We start from the raw sequence: 23,935 nt of genomic DNA on the forward strand, positions 1-23,935 counted from the left end.
ATGATGAAAATAATCATGGCCTCTAAACTGTCAAGCTGCATACTGGACCCTATTCCAACTAAACTACTGAAAGAGCTGCTTCCTGTGCTTGGCCCTCCTATGTTGAACATAATAAAACGGCTCTCTATCCACCAGATGTGTACCAAACTCACTAAAAGTGGCAGTAAAGCAGCCTCTTGAAAATTCCAAACCTTGACCCAGATTTTTTTTTTTTTTAACTAATTGGCCTATATCGAATCTCCCATTCCTCTCAAAATTGAGAAAAAGCTGTTGCACAGCAACTCACTGCCTTCCTGAAGACAAACAATATATACGAAATGCTTCCGTCTGGTTTTAGACTCCATCATAGCACTGAGACTGCACTTGTGAAGATGGTAAATGGCCTTTTAATGGCATCAGACTGAGGATCTGCATCTGTCCTCATGCTCCTAGACCTTAGTGCTGCTTTTGATACCATCGATCACCACATTCTTTGAGAGATTGGAAACCCAAATTGGTCTACACGGACAAGTTCTGGCCTGGTTTAGATCTCATCTGTCGGAAAGATATCAGTTTGTCTCTGTGAATGGGTTGTCCTCTGACAATTCAACTGTAATTTTCAGTGTTCCTCAAATTACCGTTTTAGGACCACTATTGTTTTCACTATATATTTTTCCACTTGGTGATCATTCCACTTGTCATTCGGAAACATAGTGGTAACTTTCACTGCTATGCGGATGACAGACAGCTGTACATTTCAATGAAACACGGTGAAGCCCCAAAATTACACTCGCTGGAAGCCTGTGTTTCAGACATAAGGAAGTGGATGGCTGCAAACGTTCTACTTTTAAACTCGGACAAAACAGAGATGCTTGTTCTAGGTCCCACAAAACAAAGAGATCTTCTGTTGAATCTGACAATAAATCTTGATGGTTGAACTGTCATCTAAAATAAAACTGAAGGACCTCGGCGTTACTCTGGACCCCAATCTCTCTTTTGACGAACATATCAAGACTGTTTCAAGGACAGCTTTTTCCATTTACGTAACATTGCAAAAATCAGAAATTGTCGGTCCGAAAATTATGCAGAAAAATGTATCCATACTTTTGTTACTTCGAGGTTAGACTACCGCAATGCTCTACTTTCAGCTACCCGCATAAAGCACTAAATAAACTTCAGTTAGTGCTAAATACGGCTGCTAGAATCCTGACTAGAACCAACAAAAATGTGATCATATTACTCCAGTGCTAGCCTCCCTACACTGGCTTCCTGATAAGGCAAGGGCTGATTTCAAGGTTTTAATGCTAACCTACAAAGCATTACATGGGCTTGCTCCTACCCATCTTTCCGATTTGGTCCTGCCGTACATACCTATAAGTAGGCTACGGTGACAAGACGCAGGCCGACCTAACTGTTCCAAGAATTTCTAAGCAAACAGTCGGAGCCAGGGCTTTCTCCTATAGAGCTCCATTTTTATGGAATGGTCTGACTACCCATTTGAGAGACGCAGACTCGGTCTCAACCTTTAAGTCTTTATTGGAGACTAATCTCTTCAGTAGGTTGTACGGTCGAGTGTAGTCTGGCCCAGGAGTGTGAAGGTGAACAGAAAGGCACTGGGGCAACAAACCGCCCTTGTTGTCTATGCCTGGCCGGTTCCCCCCCTCTCCACCGGGATTCTCTGCCTCTAACCCTATTACATGGGCTGAGTCACTGGCTTACTGGTGCTCTTTCATGCCGTCCCTAGGAGGGGTGCGTCACTTGAGTCACTGACGTGGCCTTCCTGTCTGGGTTGGCGCCCCCCCTTGAGTTGTGCCGTGGCGCAGATCTTAGTGGGCTTTTCTCAGCCTCGTCTCAGGATGGTAAGTTGGTGGTTGAAGATATCCCTCTAGTGGTGTGGGGGCTGTGCTTTGGCAAAGTGGGTGGGGTTATATCCTGCCTGTTTGGCCCTGTCCGGGGGTATCATCAGATGAGGCCACAGTGTCTCCTGACCCCTCCCGTCTCAGCCTCCAGTATTTATGCTGCAGTAGTTTGTGTGATGGGGGGCTAGGGTCAGTCTGTTATATCTGGAGTATTTCTCCTGTCTTATCCAGTGTCCTGTGTGAATTTAAGTATGCTCTCTCTAATTCTCTCAGAGGACCCGAGCCCTAGGACCATGCATCAGGACCTCGTTGTCCCCAGTCCACCTGGCCGTGCTGCTGCTCCAGTTTCAACTGTTCTACCTGTGGCTATGGAACCCTGACCTGTTCACTGTGATTACTATTATTTGACCATGCTGGTCATTTATGAACATTTGAACATCTTGGCCATGTTCTATTATAATCTCCACCCGGCACAGCCAGAAGAGGACTGGCCACCCCTCATAGCCTGATTACTCTCTAGGTTTCTTCCTAGGTTCTGGCCTTTCTAGGGAGTATTTCCCTAGCCACTGTGCTTCTACACCTGCATTGGTTGCTGTTTGGGGTTTTAGGCTGAGTTTTTGTACAGCACTTTGATATATCAGCTGATGTAAGGGCTATATAAATACATTTGATAATTGAAAAGACATATCGAAAGGGAAATGTAGAGTCTGAATTTACTTCTTCCCATCAAAGAAAATAAATAGTGCCTAATGTGCCAAACATTAGAAATACCTTAATATTGAGGTGCACCCAACGTTCCCTTAAATGTTTTTAATCACTGAGCAAATTACAGATCTGCTGAGCTCATACTTGAGCATTGCGAAAATTCTGTACAACTGATCTATAACTGGGCTAATAACTTCTTGATACACGCGGGAAACAGCAGCATTGACACAGACCGGTGCGCCTGGCCCCTACTACTATACCCCGTTCAAAAGGCACTAAAATATTTGGTCTTTCCCACTCACCCTCTGAATAGCATACATACACAATCCATGTCTCAAGGCTTAAAAATAAATAAAAACGCATTTAATCAGTCTCCCCTTCATCTACACTGATTGAAGTGGATTTAACAAGTAGCATCAATAAGGGATCATATCTTTCACCTGGATTCACCTGGTCAGTCTGTCATGGAAAGAACAGGTGTTTAATGTTTTGAACAGTGTATATTCCAATAAAGCAGAGGAGTTCTTTTAATAATGAAAGTGGTCCATCGTCATCTGAGAGGAGTTAATTCCTAAGTGGCTGTAACATCTCCCTTGATCTCTCGAAAAAGCACCACATCAGTCGCTCAAGAAATATACTTTGAAGGTCGCAGCTTCACTTGGGATAAAAACAATGGGATGAGAAGATAATACTGCCACAGGGGCTTTTCAGCCTTTGAATGCAGTGAATTTTTACAAGGGCTAGGGGGAGGAGGGAGCCACCAACAAACAACAAAAGGAAACCAGGGGAAATGTTGCTTTTGAAAACGTAACACGGGATTATGTAATCAAGGATCATACAAATGAATAATGACTAAGGTTTCAATGGGGCTCTATACCACATAATTCAGGAGACAGAGTCGACTTGGAGTATATGTATTTATGATGGATCCCCACTCTTCCTGGGGGTCCATCAAATATTAGGGCAGTAATATACATACCATTTTTAAACACCAATACATTTCACAACAGATTACACAAATTCAATGTGTGCCCTCGAGCCACTACTCTACTACAAAACACAATTCAGGTGTACCTGTGTGTGACTCGTCAGTTGTCGCTGTTCCATCAGGTGTATTTAGCCCTTTTAAATAGGATTTTACTGCTTGCGTGAGTTGATGTAGAATAGGGTTTCATGTAGGCATGGCTCTATGTAGTACTGTGTGTCTGTTCTTGACTAAGGGACTGAAGAGACCTCTGGTGGCATGTCTTCTGGGGTATGCATGGGTGTCTGAGCTGTGTGCCAGTAGTTTAAAAAAAAGACAGCTCAGTCCATTCAGCATGTCAATACTTCTTACAAAAACAAGTAGTGAAGTCAATTTCTCCTCCACTTTGAGCCATGATTGATTGATATGCATATTATTAATTTTAGCCCTACGTGTACATTTAAGGGCCAGTCGTTTAGCCCTGTTCTAGGCCAGTTGGACATTTTTCCCAATTCCCTCTTTGTGGAACCTGACCACATGACTGGGCAGTAGTCCAGTTGCAACAAAACTAGGACCTGCCTTGTTGATATTGTTGTTAAGGCAGAGCAGTGCTTTAGTAATGTCAGATCAGATTATGTAATCAAGTATGATACTTGATGATTTAATTAGTTAGGCAGAAATGCAGGGAAAAAGAATCCACGTAAGCAACGGAGGTCTTCGTTGGTCATTTCAGAACAGTCTTCAAAATAGTTTTAAAAGCCTTTGAGGAAATGAAGGTTGTTCGAAAGACACCAAGTTAAGCTCACCTCTGCTGTCAACCTGGTCAGCGCATAGGGCAATGACGCTGCGGCAGTATCCGTTTTGGCTGAGTTACTGAACAAAAGAACACTGTCAGTGGGGAAGATATTCGTACAAACCAATCCCAGTGTCATGTTTCTTGCAAAACGATTGTCAATACTGACAGTATGACAGGTTTTTCTGAAATAGTTTCTAGACTGAGAATGCAAAGAACACTTTAAAGCTTAGGCTAGCCTAGGCCCTACATCAAGACCAAACTTGACCAAAATCTAGTCTTGAAATTGACTCTGGTGAATCAAAGCCGATTTGCTAGAAGACTCAACCAAAAGAGCGAACACTAGACTACACAATGGATTTTGGGATTTTTATTTCTGTCCCGTCTCGACTATCTGAGGAACTGTTCGTGACTTGTTGGGGTCCAGGGTGGTGAGACGAGCGCAACCTCTTGCCAAATCCCTATCCTGTCTTAAGGCAACGTTGATCCATCCGTCATTTTGGCTTTCTGGAATAACAAATCATTTCCTGGTCCATGGGTGCAAACACAGATACTAATTATAACTTCACAGATAACGTGTTAACACTTATCATGGATTCTTATTTCAAGCTGTTCTTTGTAAACTCTAGACCCTAATAACCAACATTCTATCAAAATAAACCGCAAAGTGTTCTTCGCGAGATAATTATTCACTGGTCCCCAGTTGTGGAGCAACAGTACGAGAGAACATTAATGGGATTGGCACAACTCCAGAAAGCCTGTGGTGTTCTGTTCACTGTGCATGAATATCTGTTATGATGTGCATCACCAGCTTCATTAAACAAATCTTCATTTGTTTCCCCATTTGCAGGGGGAGGAAAACAGGTAAGGAACCTAGCTACAGATTTATGATCCAATGGAAAGTGGACAACAAACTCAATAACCCCAGTAACTGAGAAACTGATGGGATGCGAGAGCAAGGATGTGGCATCTCCATTACCTCCACGATGCTTGTAAGTCAAAAGCAACTATAAATGTTTTGTTAGGTGTCCAGTCACCAGACTGTTACTGTGACTTAGCAGCAACAGTGCTGAAGGATAAAGCACCTGACCTTTAACCTTGAATGCAAGCCCTATCGCCATCCTTTCTATTTGAGTCTTTCACTGATTAAAAAAAATACATGACGGAGCACGTTATCAAAATGATTACAATCCCTCAAAGAACGATAAGAGACAAGGGCGTCCTTCTACTGGTCAGGTCACAGGCATCAGGCTTTCAATTCTGAGGGCACAACCGTGTGATACTGTAGACACCCTGCAATTGGTTAGCACACCATGGCTTCTGCAAAGTGGTTTGATCCCACTGGCATAGCAATGGTACGGAGGGAATTCCTGTTCCTGGTGAGGCGTTGATCAGATTGGCATCAGCAATATCTTTACAAATCCAGGTTTCTCAGATTCGGAACTCTACATCAGTGCCGTATCCACCAACGAGTGAGCTCCCGAGTGCAGCGGTCCAAGGCACTGCATCTCAGTGCTACAGACACCCTGGTTTGAATGGGATTCCCATAGGGCGGCAGACAATTGGCCCAGCGTCGTCTGGGATTGGCCGGTGTAGGCCATCCTTGTAAATAAGAATTTGTTCATAACGGACTTTCCTAGTTAAAACAAAAAGGTTCAAATAAAAAATATATACTGACAGGTACTAAGTGACAGTGCTACAGCTTGTGGTTTGGCTCACAGTTATCTGATAAATATTATAGTTAGACCAAATATTAGGCTAACTAATGGAAACACAAATACAATATAGAAGTCACTTGAACCCCCCCCACTCACTTCCTCAACCACCAAGCTTCACATCAAAGACAAATTAAATTCAAGAGCTGCTGAAAAAAATTCATATCATATATTAATTCTGAAAATCAATTTGAGGCTGAGGAGAGAGCAAGGGGCAAGAGGATAAAGGAATCTCTGCTTTTAATACTAAGACTGTTAAAATGAAATCTCTTGGATTGTAAAGGGTTCTGTCATGGGAACCTCAGTTTTATAATAAATAAACCTAGAGAAAAATAGAACAAATCATTTTTTATTGAAAGCTAGACTGTTTGATTTGTGGTCATATCTGGTGATAATTAGCCTAACACAGCATTCTGTAAATACTATAGAAGATCCTTGAACTCAGTAGCACTGACAATCATTAGCAGCAAGTCACATCTCGCAAATGGATGGGAGAAGAGAAAAATGTGGCAGTGCAGGCCTGAATAAACCTACACAATTTCAAAACACCAAGAAAGAGGCCGATAAAAATCAAAGGAGAAATGTTTATACAGCAGTCGGAAGTAACCGATTGTAAAATGTACAAAACTGCATGACATATCCTTGAAGGTACGCTTTTTTAAAAATCGAATTAGATATTAAATACCCTCTAATGGATTAGAGGGGCTCGCCTTCAGTGTTAATGATCATGACCAGCTATGCACTAGGTACACTAAAATATAAAAGTTCACTATACAAAAACGAATGAAAGAAGCAGATGATAAATTAACCCATTACTTAAACTAGGCCTAATCTGCATGTTTGATTTGCTGCCATGCTTTCCTCACATCAAAAAAACACTACCATTTTAATGTCCAATAACTTCCACTTCTCACAGAATGACCCTGTGGTCAACCTTCATCTACTTATGTAGAAAACAGGCTTCCTGACTACGCTGAATGCATGCACGATCAGTATGCTCTGCACCCGTCAATCATACTGCTGTACCTCAGGTTTTTACCTCCATCAGGCTTAGTTCAGGGGCTGTCCGAATGTCAGGCTCACTTGATCCTCAGGGGGCTAAGACTGCCCCTCTCGTCCCCTCCTGTGGTTCTCCATGGCTACCCTGCGCAGACTACCTGTCAGAGCACTAGCAACTGCAAGGCGTGATGAGTGAGGGGATTTGACAGTATTCGGACCGTCTTTCTCTGGCTGTCTCCGAATGACAATCCATTCCAGCTGTCCCTCTTAAGACACCCCGCTCTCCCTTTCCCCACTGCCCTTCACCTCTCCTTCCGCCATGATGACCTCCCTGTGTAACCTCGTCCTGGAGTGGCTGTCAGTGTTTTGCCTACCTGAAACTAAGATGTGGCCCGAGAGCCACCGTTCTATAATGTCACGGGTTGTGATGAAGCCAGCTCAGCTTCATTGCAATGGGGGGGATGAGCTGGAACACACTGCTTGAACAATAGCAGCATCTGCAGCAGGCGAACATGGGGGCAGTCGGGCCTGAACACAAGCTAGCGGCATATCTAAAATGGGCAAGGCGCCTCTATAGCCGTGCCAAGAGGACACTGTGTGCTTACAACAGACAGCAGCAGAAACTGAGATGGTGCCCATGTCCAGAGAAAACAATACATCAGGCCCCATTAAAATAAAACTCCCCTCCTCTGCCCTGCCTTGGACGGCAGGACCAGATACACCAAGTAGCCAGCTGGCCAATCAGCTTGCCAGGTAACCAGCCAAAAGGGCCTAACAACCCCAGAGAATCAGTCAGTCAATCTGCCAGCAAAATCCACCAATAACAGAATATGCCAGATGAGCTCACTGGAAATACCGATCAGCAGCCATCTAGTAAATGATTCTTCCAACCCACAAGAGGCAGACTATGGCCCAATCTTCACAATAGCCCTCGCTTCCACAGCCCTTTGATTGCTTGCCGTTATGCTACCTTATCTAGACTGCTGTTTGAAGTTAAGGACTTTCACTATCAAGTTTGTACATACGAGTTACAGGCTAATATGGAAATAGTTGAAAGACAGAAACAAAACTGACACTTAAGCACTCAGCTATTTGAACTTCTCCACTAAAATATATTAAGCAGTTGATCTTATTAAATCAGCTCTGCTCCCACTAAGCAACCCCATCAGGCTCACAAGAAATTCAACATTAGTCTTGTAAATGGAAAACAACCCCCACAAGATTCCCTGCCCAATGAAAAACTGATAGGCTAATGCATTTTTTGGACAATTGATTCTCTCACTCATGAAAGGTCCCCATCTGCCCCCCTCCCCCTTTGGCCCCCACCGACCGTTGGCTGTCAGAGCTTCTAGCATCATCCAGCCTCCGCCCCTGATATCCATCCCAGAGAGATAGGCGATATCCCAGAGATCAAACTCCAAAAGCTGACAAAAAAAAAATGTAAATTAAGAGTTTGCGGCCATCACTACATTAGTTAAATACTAACCATCCTCTCAGGGAGGGAAGTGAGAATGAAATCTCAGGACCTGGCAACGAGGGGCTTTCTTTTTTTGTGCATCAGCAGATTAGGTCCCTTAGATTTCTGACCAACATTCTGGCCCTAGACTCCTGACGTTTCTGTTCACCGAGATGTAACGCCAAAGCAAGGGGGTGGCGAAAGCCAGGCGGGCGCTCACACTACCGAAACAGAGCAATCATTCTGAGATGATACCTACGATGAGGTCACTGTTCCGTCTGTTATTGCAAGATGGATAGGTTCTGCTGGTCATGGAACAACAACTGCATCCAAGTGCATGTGGGTAGGCTATACAGAGAGAGAGCGGGAGAAAGAACTGACTGAGAACAGCAATTGTGAGCTGTTTTAATGCCAGTTAAAAGTGGTAGCCTGAGTGCAGCAATTGTGTGTAGTCCGAGGGAGAGGATGTAAAATTATTATTATTTTTTTTTTTTAAAGCCTTATGGTTTACTGGCAGAATACTACCCTACAGGTTTTGCAAGCGATACGTTTTATACCATTCCGCTAGCTCAAACATCCCCACTGCATACACAGCCTCACACAGAGACCTCTAAAAAAGCCTAAGGCTTTATCTCCCACTCCCCAGGATGCAGGCCTCCTTCAGGAAGACATCGATATTTAAGGCCACTGGGGTCTTAGCGGTAAGCAATTAATCACATTAACAAATACTCTAGTGCGCTGTCGCCCTTTATCACAGTGATGCTGCATTGCCTCTGGGCTGCTGACAGGAAGAGGCTCTTGTTAGGCAGCCTCGTTGCACACTTTCAGAACCACACCGTTAGGTATACCTATGTATAATTCATTTGGGTTGAAAAAAAGGGAACGTCAGCAATTGCCAATTCCGAGTAACTCAACCACATTCCTCTTCCCAGCTGAGCATAGCTTTGTCCATCCTCATGAAATGAGGGCTGTTTGTATAGGAGGGCCTTGCGCTTTGTTGCAGACGGCAACGACTCTGCAAAACCTGCTCGAACACTATTCACAATCATAATCCAAAAATAAGAAAATGTCCATCTCAATGAAACCAATTGAAATAAACAAACAGGAATGCCGGTGCTTTATAGTCTTAGGTTTATTTCTACAGTGTGAGTGTATATAAACACACACTCCTTAGGGGGTAAACAGTATACCGACGTATTTGGAAATAGCCACGGGATGGTTTTTCAATACTGTCAATACAGTTGAAACTATATAAAAAATTTTAGATTTAAGTAAATACCTGAAGTCAATTTGTGCAATACGTTAGGAGAGAAAGCAGATCGCGTCCACATCACCTGGCACATTAAGAAACTTACCGTAGGGCCTCCCGAGTGGCACAGTGGTCTAAAGCACTACAGCCTGGAGTTCGATGTCATTACCGGCCAATTGGCCCAGCGTTGTCCGGGTTAGGGGGGGCTTTAGTTGGCTCATCACTCTCTAGCGACTCCTTGTGGTGGGACGGGCACGTGCAGGCTGACTTCAGTTGTACAGCGTTTCCTCTGACATATTGGAACAGTTGGCTTCCGGATGAAGCGAGCAGGTGCTAAGAAGCACGGTTTGGCGGGTCATTTTTCAGAGGATGCATGACGCATGACTGGCTTTGGCTGGCGGCCACAAGAAAATGTGTGTACAATGAAAAAGCAAGACATTTTGGGGGGGAAATTATGCATGGCCATCATATTTCTAATGTTTATCATAGAAAGAATGTAGCCAGCTACATTTCCTAATGTTTTTCTTAAAACAGTAAGCTGGTGTGCACATGCTCTGAAGGCACGGCTATGGATGACGTCTAGGCTGGCAGCTTTGTGAGGGTTAACACGTTTGAATGACTTACATACATCCTCGGTGGAGTGTGTGTAGCCCACGTTGTCGTCAGGGGCTCTCCTTGGCAGCTCATGGTCATTGTGCTCGAATCATGAGAAAAGAGGTATTTTTCCCTGCCACATATGCCTTGTATCCTGCATTGCTCCTGCACTTTGTCCCTATAATTGTGTTTCGCCATCTTGATCGATCTGCGTAGGTCGTATTTGTACTGTTTAACCAACCTATTGTCCCGGCAGCCTTGCCCTGTTTATAAGCAGCATCACTCGCTTAAAGTTTTCCTACAAGGCTGCCATCAATCCACAGTTTTTGGGTCAGGAACATTTTGAAAAGAATAACGGTATCACATCATTTTTTTTGACTGAGTCACCATAATCATTGATGTCATCTCCAGAGGCAACCCATAACATATTCCAGTCCACGTGATCAAAACAGTCTTAGAGCGTGAATTCTGATTGGTCGGACCAATGCTGTACAGATATGACCAACTGACTTTTACTCTACCCCGATGACAATCATCATTGTTGCAGTTAATACGGATATTGGCAGCATTCTCCTCTCCGTTCTCAGCCCATCTGCTCTTACCCAATCTTCTCAGAGCAGGCAGACCTCTTGCCCGAGTGACTCCAGACTCCACAGACACAGCATGTACACATACTGCTCCAGAGCCATTACCATTCTTCCTTCTTTGTTCATTTGTCTCACATTTGCTTGTAAATGTCCAAACTCACCAAAAATTACATTTCGGTAGCTCCTACCTATATACAGCATGTATAACTTTGAGCTGGATTGCATGTCTTTTCAATTAGTTTATTTTTGTTTGTACATTTAGCTAGCCAACACAGTAAATAAACAGGTAACTTATGTAGAATAGTTGACAGTATGGGAAGGCTTAGGCTACAGTATTGCTGTGCGATATGAGCGCGACATCATTGCCTATTTAATCTCAGAGCCTATACCAGGACATAGAAATCGAATCTATTGATAAACTAAATATTGAACAACAATGCCTTGGCCTAATGCTAATAGTTCTGAATTATACAGCAAAAAAAGGACATTGTCACCATAAAAGGCGAATGATGGGCGCTCAGGCGCAGTTATAATTCTGGTTCACACAGTTTTATCAGAGGTCTGATTTATAACAGAGAAGCGTGCATATGTATGGTATGCCCAGAGTTTATAAAATCAGTTTTCAGAAATGAAGCACACAGATATTTAGTGTAACATTTCCACAACGGTTATAAAAAGAGGCCCTTCGGCTCTAAGCTCCTTCCTGCCAGCTCCTACGCGTGCTGTAGGTGCCCAGGGTAGGAACAGCACGCGGCGGGCCATATCGCCTCCACCACTGCCTCTGCACCCTGGGGATGGGTACGCGGGAAATTGAATTTAATCGTGAGCTTAGCATCAACAAACTTGATTGAAAACAACAGGAGAATAAAGTGGTGCGAGTGATCGTTCCCTCTGTATTGGGTGTGATACGAATTCTGTTACGCCTGGGACTGGAGAGCGGAGTCTAACTGAAGCCAGAACACAATCAGCGTCTTTGGTATTTAAAATGTGCTTCAAGGAAATGCACAATGATTGGTCTCATCTCACAGGTCTCCTCAACGCTTGAGGAGCCTTCATCATACAGCTGCCTTTCCTCATCTGCAGGAGTCCAACAAAGGTTCCTTTTTACATGTCAATTCAATGATCATCAGGATGGATCTGTGATTCTAATCGATGAGTCACTTCCAAGAGGGTGGGTAGAGTGATCCAATGCGAGAACACTAACGAGATAAAGATTCTTTCAACATGTGCACTCACTATCCAGAGTACATTTAAAATGCTGCTTTTGTTTGTTTTAAGAATCACAAAACATTCCATCTCCTTGGTTAATTACCCATTTGAGGTACTTGCAATTCTGGCCTAGGCCTGCATTTGATGACATAGGTTAAATACAATTGGAACTATGGAGCCAAAGCACTGGTAAGCCCAATTCATTGCGGGAGATTGGATCAAATCGAGCCTTGTGCCCCGTGCGGTGTGAGCCGAGCAATGCATTATAGGGACTCTGTTTTGTTTTACAAAGTTTGCCACCCACTGCAGGTAATTGGACACCACACTGCACTGAATATTTCATTAGCTGTTGGACAGATGGCTGCGACAGATGCTGCAGGGAATAAACTTAGGTTTTGGGATACTCCTCAGCCAAGCCGCTGTTGGAGATATCTATGAGAATTGGAACTTTTCCACATCCTGCTTCAGAGTAAGTGCAGTGAGTTGCACTTTCCTTGTTTCAAGTAATCTGCCTTGATATATGTTCACGGTACATGTGTGGTAGACCAGGGATAACTGGAGGACAGACAGTCCCAGTTCCCTACATGTGCGGTAGACCAGGGATAACTGGAGGACAGACAGTCCCAGTTCCCTACATGTGCGGTAGACCAGGGATAACTGGAGGACAGACAGTCCCAGTTCCCTACATGTGCGGTAGACCAGGGATAACTGGAGGACAGACAGTCCCAGTTCCCTACATGTGCGGTAGACCAGGGATAACTGGAGGACAGACAGTCCCAGTTCCCTACATGTGCGGTAGACCAGGGATAACTGGAGGACAGACAATCCCAGTTCCCTACATGTGCGGTAGACCAGGGATAACTGGAGGACAGACAGTCCCAGTTCCCTACATGTGCGGTAGACCAGGGATAACTGGAGGACAGACAGTCCCAGTTCCCTACATGTGCGGTAGACCAGGGATAACTGGAGGACAGACAATCCCAGTTCCCTACATGTGCGGTAGACCAGGGATAACTGGAGGACAGACAGTCCCAGTTCCCTACATGTGCACTGTCTGGATGGAATCCACTTTCTTTTCAGTCAATAACCCAGACAGATGTTACCAGAGACATGTGGGAATCAACCCCTTTGAGTGATATTGAATGGCTCCATCAGCAGCTTGGCAAATATTGAACAAAGAGAGAGAAATTTGCCAGAGGGGATTTAGGGGGTCACTTCCCCCCCAAAGAGGTGTGTAGGCTATTGCTTGGATTTCAAGCTTGTGGAATGAATTTCAGTAAGCTCAATGACATGTTTGCAGTCCATTCAGTCAGTCAATGCAGCATCTTGATGAATGAGAGGTGCTGTAATTGTTTAAAAGATCCAAGTGATGTTTTGGCAATGGTGAGCAATGCTAAAGTTAGACATGAGTTTCTACACAAAACCTTACACTGATTGACGTAGCCTTGCGTTTGAAACAAGTAGCCTACAGACCAAATAAGGCAAATTGGCTATATTATTACTGTAATACCCAACTGTTCTCCAAAAGTCCAAGAGGTGGGGAGAATACAATCTCAGAGAGCAGTGTGAAATATAACAGGCTTGCCATGCCACTCACTGTTCCATCACAGACAAATGTTTGCATATTTCAATATTAGCTTGGCATACTGCTGACAGAGCCAATCTCGCATTTTCAAATTGCCTGCTTGTTCAACATAATGGTTAGTTTCATATAGCTGGAGAGGAGGCTCAACCAAAAAGCAATAGTGGTATTATAGCATCTAGGCAACCAATATTACCAACTCAGTCCTCAGATAAGCATGACATTTGTAAGTAAAACACTTGATTCATTAATCACAAGCATTTGGAAGTTAACAGCGATTTAATCTAAAATTAAAATTAAAAACAGACCAAGGCTCAAGACAAACTCAATGTCATGAAAGAGAATTGATTTGAGGAACGCTCTTTGAATATACTCCTAACAGCAGCAAGAGTTACAAATCATCTGCTGCATCAAATATGACACGCCTGGTTTTAATGCATCTGGGAGAGCTTGATAGATGGGTGAATGAGCTTCCCACAGTCCTCAGGTCACCTAGTACATCACACAGCTAGCAAACGATTTATCTTACAGAACGGCTGGGAAACCATGTGCCCACCCAAGGTAGTCCGTTAGGCAGCATATCAGACATAGGCCAAAATAATCAATGGCACCCTTTTCCCTATATAGTGCAATACTTTTGACCAGGGCCCATTGGGTGTCATTTGAGACTCACACAGTGCAATTCTGCATTGAGTCTCCGTGTAATTTTGCTGAGGAGCTTCTCTGGTGTTCTACTTGAAGGTACTTCATACAGACAACACACTTAGGTCTGGACAAAGCTTGGTGCTTAGAACGGGAGAGGAATAATAGTAGTAGCTGTGAAAAGTGCAACATTAGCCCAGGATCTACCAATTATCCCTGCTCGTTAACATAGCACGCTAGCAAATACTCAGACTTCCAATCATTGCACCAACGTCGGTTAGCATTGGCTAGCAAAACTTCCTTCATACTGGACACAGACATGAAAATGGTATCCACAAGTTCATCTGCCTCTGGGGATGTAGATGAAGGGCCTCATTGCCAAAATACCAAAGTTTCCCTTTAAAATGAGCGCACACCAACACTGCCTAGGCAGATTAAAATGCACTTTATTGATGATAATGCACTAATTCAGATGTTTAACTGCAGGGACCGCCTTGCTAGCACCTTGTGCAATCATGTACACTACTAGCCAATACTTGTGTCAGTCCAGTAACAGCAGTTGAGTATTGGCTAGTAGTCTACATGAAATAAAAGCACATCAGCAGTGCTGTTTGAATGGGACACCAATTTGATAACAACCCCAAGAATGAATGGCACTGCAGCCAGCCAGCCAGTACAGTGTGAACCATTTTGACAGATAAACAATAGCAGAATGTGTACAGTGTGAAAGAATGGCCAAGAACAAATCGAGGGGAGACACGGCCCCTGGCTTCCGGGTTTCAATCCTGCCGTCATAAGAAATGCCACATCAACTTGATTTGTATTATAAATTGGCAGTGTCCAACTACATTCAAGCTGTCCAGTGGCCACATTAATGTTAGGAGGACAATACCATTGTGTAGAGCAGTACTTACATGCCTATTCTATAGTATTAATCATTTCCACAACCTTGGATGTTTTGGGAATTATAAATTATACTCTACAACCTGAGATGCAGAACCTAGTTGACCATGTCCTACCCAAAGTGAAGTGGCACTGACTGTCCTCTTGGAGCCACGATAACACTGACTTTGACTAGGATACTTAACTTGGATGAGTGAGTGAATCGATGAATGAATGACTAGAACAAGGCTCTCCAACCCCAGTTGTAACTAACCTTATTCAATTTATCAACCAGCTAGTTATTAGAATAAAGTGTGCTAGATTAGAGTCGGAGTGAACCTTCAGCGCGGCAGCTCTCCGGGACCAGGGTTGGAGCGCCCATCAACTAGAACAACACAGTTCTAGGCCTATTCCTCACGAGGAAATGTCAAGGGTGTTCTGACTTCGGGGCATTACTTGCCTAGCTAAAGTTACAGTAGTTAGCTAACAATCCGACAGCCTATTTATAACACGGAGCATATTGTTGCATGGCAGGTTGACCTGTGTTAGTTTTACAACGCTAGCTGGTTAGCTATTAGATTGGCGAGCTAAAGTTACTCATATTTGAAAAACCGTCCGGTAAAAGTTTTGCAACCGGTGAAGTTGTGCATGATACAGTAGTTGACTAGAGAAACTGCATTGTGCGGTCAGGGAGACAAATCGCCAGATATTACAGTGCAGTCAATAAAGCGAAGCATCAACCCATCTAGAACAGCAGCAAGCATGAGTCGCTCGTGGCTAGCGAGCCTATTTACTACAACACAACCAAAGGCAGTTGTTGGCTAGCTAGCTAATACTGGAAATGAGTTAGCTAACTACTTACCATGGATCAAACTCGTGGATGATGCTCTCGAACCGGATCACTGCAAAAAGTCTTGAGCTGAAGCCTGCCAACCAGGCCAGAAAAAGAATGGTAAAGGAGAGTAAGGACTGCCACCCTGCCGGCTGTGCCAGTCCGCCAGAGAGGCCTCCTTTGCCCCCTCCTCCACACGCGGCGTTAGGTCGGCTGTTTCCATGCAGCGAGCCCCCGGCATTCAAGGACGCTTTGTGCTTGCTGTCAGTAGCCGTGTGGTGCTCCGCCATATTCTGCGTGGTTTGGAAGAGCACGCTTCCCTATCCCCCTTTACTCCGGTTCAGCTCCCTATATTGTTGACGTGGTTTTCTCTCCTTACCTTCGCTGTAAATCCACCGGCTTTTTATTCACATTTGTCAGTGACAACCACCATTACCTACAGCACGCTCTCGCCAAAAGTCGGTCTGACTGACTGGGGAGGGAATGGGCGGAACAACAGGAACCACCGATAGCCTCTCACAGAACGACAGGTACAACAGGAGCCAAAGACTGCTGAGCCGTTGGACATTAAGAAACCAATCCCGCGCAAGTACTACGATGACAGACCGATGTATCTACCAATGGAATGTCAGAACCGACATAAGCATGTTGAAACCCTGGAAGTGTATTTATTATAGGGCCTACAATATAATTGTTATATCCGCTTAAAAATGAGTAATTATGGTTTATGTAATCATTTACTGTGTGGATTTGATCATGATTCAAATGTTGGCCAAGCTGCCCATAAAGTGGTTGCATGATTACATGTCCCTGACTCTGAGAATGGAATGGGTGGGTTGTCTTGTCGACAGGAGAGAGACTGTGAGATTGTGAAGATGAATAACTTTAATGTGAAGTGATATTTATATTGCCCTTGGAGGTTCTCTGCTGAGGCATGGTTATTAATAAAGATGTATGTGTTCTCCTCACTATTTGTCCCCCAGCAAAGACAAAAGTACACCATAAATCATTGTGTAACCTAGGTAGAGTTCTCTGGATAGTACAGTTTGCATCTTTTATTCTATGCTTTTTAGATATGTAGGCATCAACAGGGGAAATGGGTGAGTTTGATCTCAATTGATTGGAGATCAATAGATTGAATGATTGGTTGATTGAAATGCTAAAATATAGGATTCTGCCACAAATGTATTTGTGTGTGCAATATCAAACACATTCATCACAATATGTTCCATGAGACAAGAAAGACTCATGGGCATTTTACATCCCTGGTGGGAAAACTAATGTGAGTAGTATAAACAGTACTTATTACTACAATGCACACCACTTTGTATTCAACGGACATAAATAGAAGTAAAAAAGGTATTCTTGACACGTTGCTGGAATACAGCATCTGTTGCATACTTGGCTGTTATATCTATATTAGGTACATCATTCAAGCCAACCTACACAGTCCTTGCCCTTGAAAATGTATCTTCACTGCATTTTACCCTGAAAAAGAATGAAGTAGCTTTTCCATGAAAAATAGGGTAATTGAATATACATTTTAAAAAAGTGATCTTGGGAAACATTGAATATGAATAGATGTTATGAAGAATGTGATATGAAATAGATTTTATTCAACTCACTTCCCGACAATGCGACATCTGTGCTGCCTCAGTGTGGCATGACACACCAGTACCATAAACACAGAGAAGGCTATCAACTTTCACAGTCAATGTACAGATGTACAGTACCATTGGGTCACATAGAAAATGGGAAGAATATTCATAGTGGAACATTGGTGGGTAATTGAAGCTTGGGCCAGCTTAACGGTGGGCCTGGATAGAGAGATGACGGAGACAGAGATAAGAGGGGGATAAAGAGAAGCAGATGAAGGATGAAAGAAAGAGTGATGGTGTGATGCCTTGCAGGTAAACCAGAATCAGATTAGGTCCATAATACAGACAAACCACTGCATATGTGTGCTATTGCTGCAACTCAGAGCCAAGGGGAGGAATTCAGCCAGAAACAATGTCTCTCATTCATCACGAATGCCTGCATATTCCACAACAGGCACATTACCCTCCAAAAAAATCCTGAAAGTGTGACCTTTGAATCAATGGAAAACAACGCTGTGAAGATAGTTTCAATGGCATCCATTGTCACAGCCCAGATGAAAACGAGCTGCTTTGGATGCAGATGCTGGCTGGGCATGGCAGATTCACTTGCTTCTGTCTCCTGAGAGAGAGCCTCGAGTGTCTGTTTGTTCCTCTCTGTCTTTCATGGCTCCTTGTTTACTGGCTTTCATGAGTTCTTTAAAGAGGCATGCCGCGAGACAGAGATAGTCTGCAGGTGCTTGCTCAGCCAAGGCCTAGCATACAAAGAATCAAGATGGCGGGTTGGGGACTTCAAATCTAGTAAACAATCTGAGGTTCATAACTTATTTGTTATGGCTCACAAGTGTACAAAAATAGGTATAAAAAGGGGAAAAAAGGTCCCCTTTTCCCTAGGCTCATAAGCAAAGTACAAAAATTCACAGTCATCGGTAGTGAGCAACATCAGGTTGAAAATTGTCATAATCCTCCATTTGTCTGTTGGGTCATAAGGAATAAGCGGTGTCTGCTCTGAGGTTGAGAAGGTAAAGAGGCCTGCTCGTGGTACCACAATACCATCCAAATGGATGGGTCTTTGAAACCGACATGGTCTGTCTGAGAGCATTGGAGTCCCATTCCATACGTCGGCTCAAGCAATTTGTCGGGGTTTCACACAGTAGGCCTCCAATCATCTCAAACCACTCACAATTGCGCTTCTTCTTGTTATGTAAGCTGGGGTCAAGTCGCGGACGACCTTCCTCAATGCCGCAGTTGTGAGAAACATTTATTTTGCAATGTGCTTTTTAATGATGCATCCAATTTCATGCAGAGAAGTGTGTGAATTGTAGTGCAGAGCTTAATCTGGTGGCACAGTCTGTTATACAAGATGGAAATCAAGCACATCAAGTTCCAGCGTTAACCACGTGCCTTACCTTGCCTTAACACATCTGCATTATAATGAAAGCTCAAAAAGAAGCTACAGAAAGGCCAAGGCTAGCAACTTACCAAATGATAATATCAAAATGGTAATAACTTGACGAACATCACTTGCATGTAAAAACACAGAGACAGGATGTTTTGTCTCCATTGCTTTTCAAGAGAGCTAGTCATCTTGTTTATTACTTTGAGTCTTTTTAATTAACAGGTTATTTTTCAAGCACTACAATGTTGCAAACAGAGTTAGAAATCATTTAAATGTTTTTTTGTGTGAAAGCAGGGACTTTTAACGTATTACAAAGGTAGCAATAAGTTACAAATAAATACAAGGGTTATTAAAGGCACCTGCATAATTGCTCTATTAAACCTGCCCAAATTAAAACATGTTTCTATGGCAACATAATATTAATCCAATTTCACCAAAGCGTTGTTCATTTCCTTTTAACACAGACAGCTTCTGGTTATGCAAATTGGTGTTGAAGGGGGCAGGAAGCCAAATGAGCTCTGGTGTTAATATGTGGGTATCAACTGTCTTAACCCTGGCAAGGGGTGAAATTTGCTCTGAAACTGTGTATGCCTGAGAGTGTGTCACATTGACTATAGTCTCACTTGGACAGATTTACAGCACTGTAAGTAGTAGAAGGCAGACAATGTGAGACTATGGACTCTGGCTTGCGCAACATGCCAAGATATTCTTGCAATATATCAATCATCCAAGAAAAAAAGGTACTGTTAGTTAGGAGTACTTTACACTCTTGGGAAAAAAGGTAGTAGAATGGTAGAACCCATTGGTTTCAGATATAACCCTTTGGGTTCCACGTAGAACCCTTTGTGGAAAGGATTTCACCCGGAACCAAAACTAGTTGTTCAAAGGGCTCTCCTATGAGGACAGCCAAATAACACTTTCCTGTTCTAGACAGCACCTCTTTTTTAAGAGCGTAGGAAGATGCCTCTGGAATGCCCTCCCGGACCACCTGAAGTCACCACGGACAGTCACCACGGACAGTCACCACGGACTCTGGGCTCCTTTAAAACGAGCCTAAATATCTTTCTCTTTGTGAAGGCTTTCTGTTGATAGCTGTGCTCCTTGGTGTCCTTGTCCCTTGAAGCGTTTATTTTGTGGACTTAGAAATGATTGTGTATAATGAGAAGCACTTTACAAATGCAATCAATTATTACGGGACATTACAATTAAAAAACAAAGCTTGTTAGCTCTTTTCAGACCTCAAAAGGTCTGGTGCGATTTGTCCACATCCCAGGCAAACTATTGTGTAGATCCAGTTGTATGCCACATACAGTGGGGCAAAAAAGTATTTAGTCAGCCACCAATTGTGCAAGTTCTCCCACTTAAAAAGATGACAGAGGCCTGTAATTTACATCATAGGTACACTTCAACTATGACAGACAAAATGAGAAAAAAAATCCAGAAAATCACATTGTAGGATTTTTAATTTATTTATTTGCAAATTATGGTGGAACATAAGTATTTGGTCAATAACAAAAGTTTATCTCAATACTTTGTTATATACCCTTTGTTGGCAATGACAGAGGTCAAACGTTTTCTGTAAGTCTTCACAAGTTTTTCACACACTGTTGCTGGTATTTTGGCCCATTCCTCCATGCAGATCTCCTCTAGAGCAGTGATGTTTTGGGGCTGTTGCTGGGCAACATGGACTTTCAACTCCGTCCAAAGATTTTCTATGGGGTTGAGATCTGGAGACTGGCTAGGCCACTCCAAGACCTTGAAATGCTTCTTACAAAGCCACTCCTTCACTGCCCGTGCGGTGTGTTTGGGATCATTGTCATGCTGAAAGACCCAGCCACGTTTCATCTTCAATGTCCTTGCTGATGGAAGGAGGTTTTCACTCAAAATCTCATGATACATGGCCCCATTCATTCTTTCCTTTACACGGATCAGTCGTCCTGGTCCCTTTGCAGACAAACAGCCCCAAAACATGATGTTTCCACCCACATGCTTCACAGTGGGTATGGTGTTCTTTGGATGCAACTCAGCATTCTTTGTCCTCCAAACACGACGAGTTGAGTTTTTACCAAAAAGTTATATTTTGGTTTCATCTGACCATATGACATTCTCCCAATCTTCTTCTGGATCATCCAAATGCTCTCTAGCAAACTTCAGATGGGCATGGACATGTACTGGCTTAAGCAGGGGGACACGTCTGGCACTGCAGGATTTGAGTCCCTGGCGGCGTAGTGTGTTACTGATGGTAGGCTTTGTTACTTTGGTCCCAGCTCTCTGCAGGTCATTCACTAGGTCCCCCCGTGTGATTCTGGGATTTTTGCTCACCATTCTTGTGATCATTTTGACCCCACAGGGTGAGATCTTGCGTGGAGCCCCAGATCGAGGGAGATTATCAGTGGTCTTGTATGTCTTCCATTTGCTAATAATTGCTCCCACAGTTGATTTCTTCAAACCAAGCTGCTTACCTATTGCAGATTCAGTCTTCCCAGCCTGGTGCAGGTCTACAATTGTGTTTCTGGTGTCCTTTGACAGCTCTTTGGTCTTGGTCATAGTGGAGTTTGGAGTGTGACTGTTTGAGGTTGTGGACAGGTGACTTTTATACTGATAACAAGTTCAAACAGGTGCCATTAATACAGGTAACGTGTGGAGGACAGAGGAGCCTCTTAAAGAAGAAGTTACAGGTCTGTGAGAGCCAGAAATCTTGCTTGTTTGTAGGTGACCAAATACTTATTTTCCACCATAATTTGCAAATAAATGTCAGGGTTTCACAGAGTAGGCCTCCAATCATCTCAAACCACTCACAATTGCGCTTCTTCTTGTTATGTAAGCTGGGGTCAAGTCGCGGACGACCTTCCTCAATGCCGCAGTTGTGAGAAACATTTATTTTGCAATGTGATTTTCTGGATTTTTTTTCTCATTTTGTCTGTCATAGTTGAGGTGTACCTATGATGAAAATTACAGGCCTCTCTCATCTTTTTAAGTGACTGACTAAATACTTTTTTACCTCACTGTACCCAAATTAATGAAAACGGTGAGCACCATATAATTTCCAGATCTTAGACCATCTTATCTTTTCAATTTGTGGTTGAGGCATACAGCTGGATCTGCACAATAGATGCAACCTTTCCAGTCCGATTGAGATACTTAACTGTAAAAACTTGGAGAAAGTTCTGGCTCCTGGAGAACAAACAGCTCATCATGCACATACTCACATCTACCTGAGAATAACGAAGGCATCCGTTGTTTAGCAGTATATGTCAGCCCCTGAAGGGGATGCTGTGTTTTTACCTCCTAAAAGCATGGCTGCCTCTTCAACAAGCTCCCTGGCTTCATTATAGATGAGAACTGCTCCTAGCTGCTCCCCATGATGCCTCTTGAGGTTGATAGCCTGCCATTCAAGAATGAGAAATGTTACATGTGAAAAACAATTGAACTTGGCCTAAACATCATCCCACAGACAAAAAATATGATTCAGATGTTGAAAACAAGTGTGCCTCACAATTTCCAAGCTGCCTCGGCTGACGAATAGCTTCACTCTGAGATTCTTGAGCGGCCAAAGCCTGCCATTTAATTTGAAAAACAACAGATTTATGGGATGTTACTTGGGTGACACCCCCCAAAAACTAGACGGCAATATTCTGGCAGCAGAATATTGATGACGAATTAATGATGACGAATTAACCAAACAGGTTCCATGTTGGCTTTAAAGGGGTAGTGCAGTTGAAAACTGGATTTTCCTGTTTTTTTAAATGATAATTCCACACCATGAGGTCAAGATCTTTACTTTTTTTTGTGTAAGCGCTGTTTGAAACAATTGCTGGAACTTTAGCCTGTTCAGGTGGGATGGAACTTTTGGCCCACATCATGACATCACAATGTGATCTGTTTATAATAGACCAATGACTGTTCATTTGGGTCAGGGGGTGGGCTCTAAGACCATTCTATCAGTCAATCAGGACTATGTATCCAAATATCTTCACATTTGTTTCCGAATCCCCACACAATCAGACTGAGCATTTCAATGGCCAAATGAATGGCATATCAAATGAATGCAGATTTTATTTTCATAAAATAAAACACACACACAGTGATGTATTAGACGTACCGTGATGATTTAAAAAATACATTTGCAAAGACTGCATGGCTTTAAGGTCAAATTTCGCCCTAAAGTCAACGTCAATGATACAGAAAAAGAAAGTGAATGAATGATAGCATTGTCAGCGAACATGTAACTGACCTCAGACATAGAATCAGTTGTATGTTACAAAGCTGATAGTTAGCAAGAGGTGGAAGCAAGGTTGTTAAGTGAGAGTGTATTGACTGTAATGAAACAAAGAGAACCGCAAGAGCCAGGAAACAATATGTGTGCAAGTATATTCTATTGGAGTGGTGACCTGTATTAGGAACGCATAATATTAAGTGGCCACAAGGTGGGCCCTTCAGGCCATTCTATAGTTGAAAGAGAATCCTACACAGTAAAGACACAATACATGAGTGAACCCTTCAGCCCACTTTTCCTTTGACTTTCCTCTCTCTTTCCTTTACCGACAGTGAAGGAATGTGTCATGTTATGTTCCAACAATGATACAAAGTGTCGAATTGTAGAGGTTAATTCAAGGCTCTTCCAGATTTCTATTAAAACAGCTGGCTCATGATTTGTAGTCAGAATAACCTGCAGGCCTGCTCTGTTCTATTTTCCTGATCAAAAAGCCATGCAGCAAATGAGATTCGATACAGAGCAGCCCTCAACCCAGACTGTGCCTCAGTGGCCTGGCCGTGTCTAATCGATTCTTCCCCGGTCGCCCTAGCTCCGTCGTCTCACAGTGCACAATTCACGCACGCCCCTGTAATAAAGTTCAACTGAGCTGGCCTCATGGACAAAATGAGGGAGGGAGAG

General features: G+C 43.2%; 1 protein-coding gene across 2 annotated transcripts in view; it reads right to left on the reverse strand.

Annotated features, from left to right (window-relative positions):
• Nucleotides 1-16,569, reverse strand: part of LOC112264982 (dolichyl-diphosphooligosaccharide--protein glycosyltransferase subunit STT3B) — an 80,475-nt gene extending 63,906 nt beyond the window's left edge. The window contains exon 1 of one of the 2 annotated variants that reach the window (XM_024441932.2): nt 16,078-16,569. In XM_024441932.2, coding sequence (XP_024297700.1) covers nt 16,078-16,337 — 260 coding nt within the window. In that variant the 5' untranslated portion in view covers nt 16,338-16,569. The remainder of the gene's footprint in view (nt 1-16,077) is intronic. The other variant, XM_024441931.2, reaches the window with a different exon arrangement.
• Between the last annotated feature and the right edge of the window lie 7,366 nt (nt 16,570-23,935).

This window comes from Oncorhynchus tshawytscha, linkage group LG13 (assembly GCF_018296145.1).
Source record: "Oncorhynchus tshawytscha isolate Ot180627B linkage group LG13, Otsh_v2.0, whole genome shotgun sequence".
Lineage (NCBI taxonomy): Eukaryota > Metazoa > Chordata > Actinopteri > Salmoniformes > Salmonidae > Oncorhynchus > Oncorhynchus tshawytscha.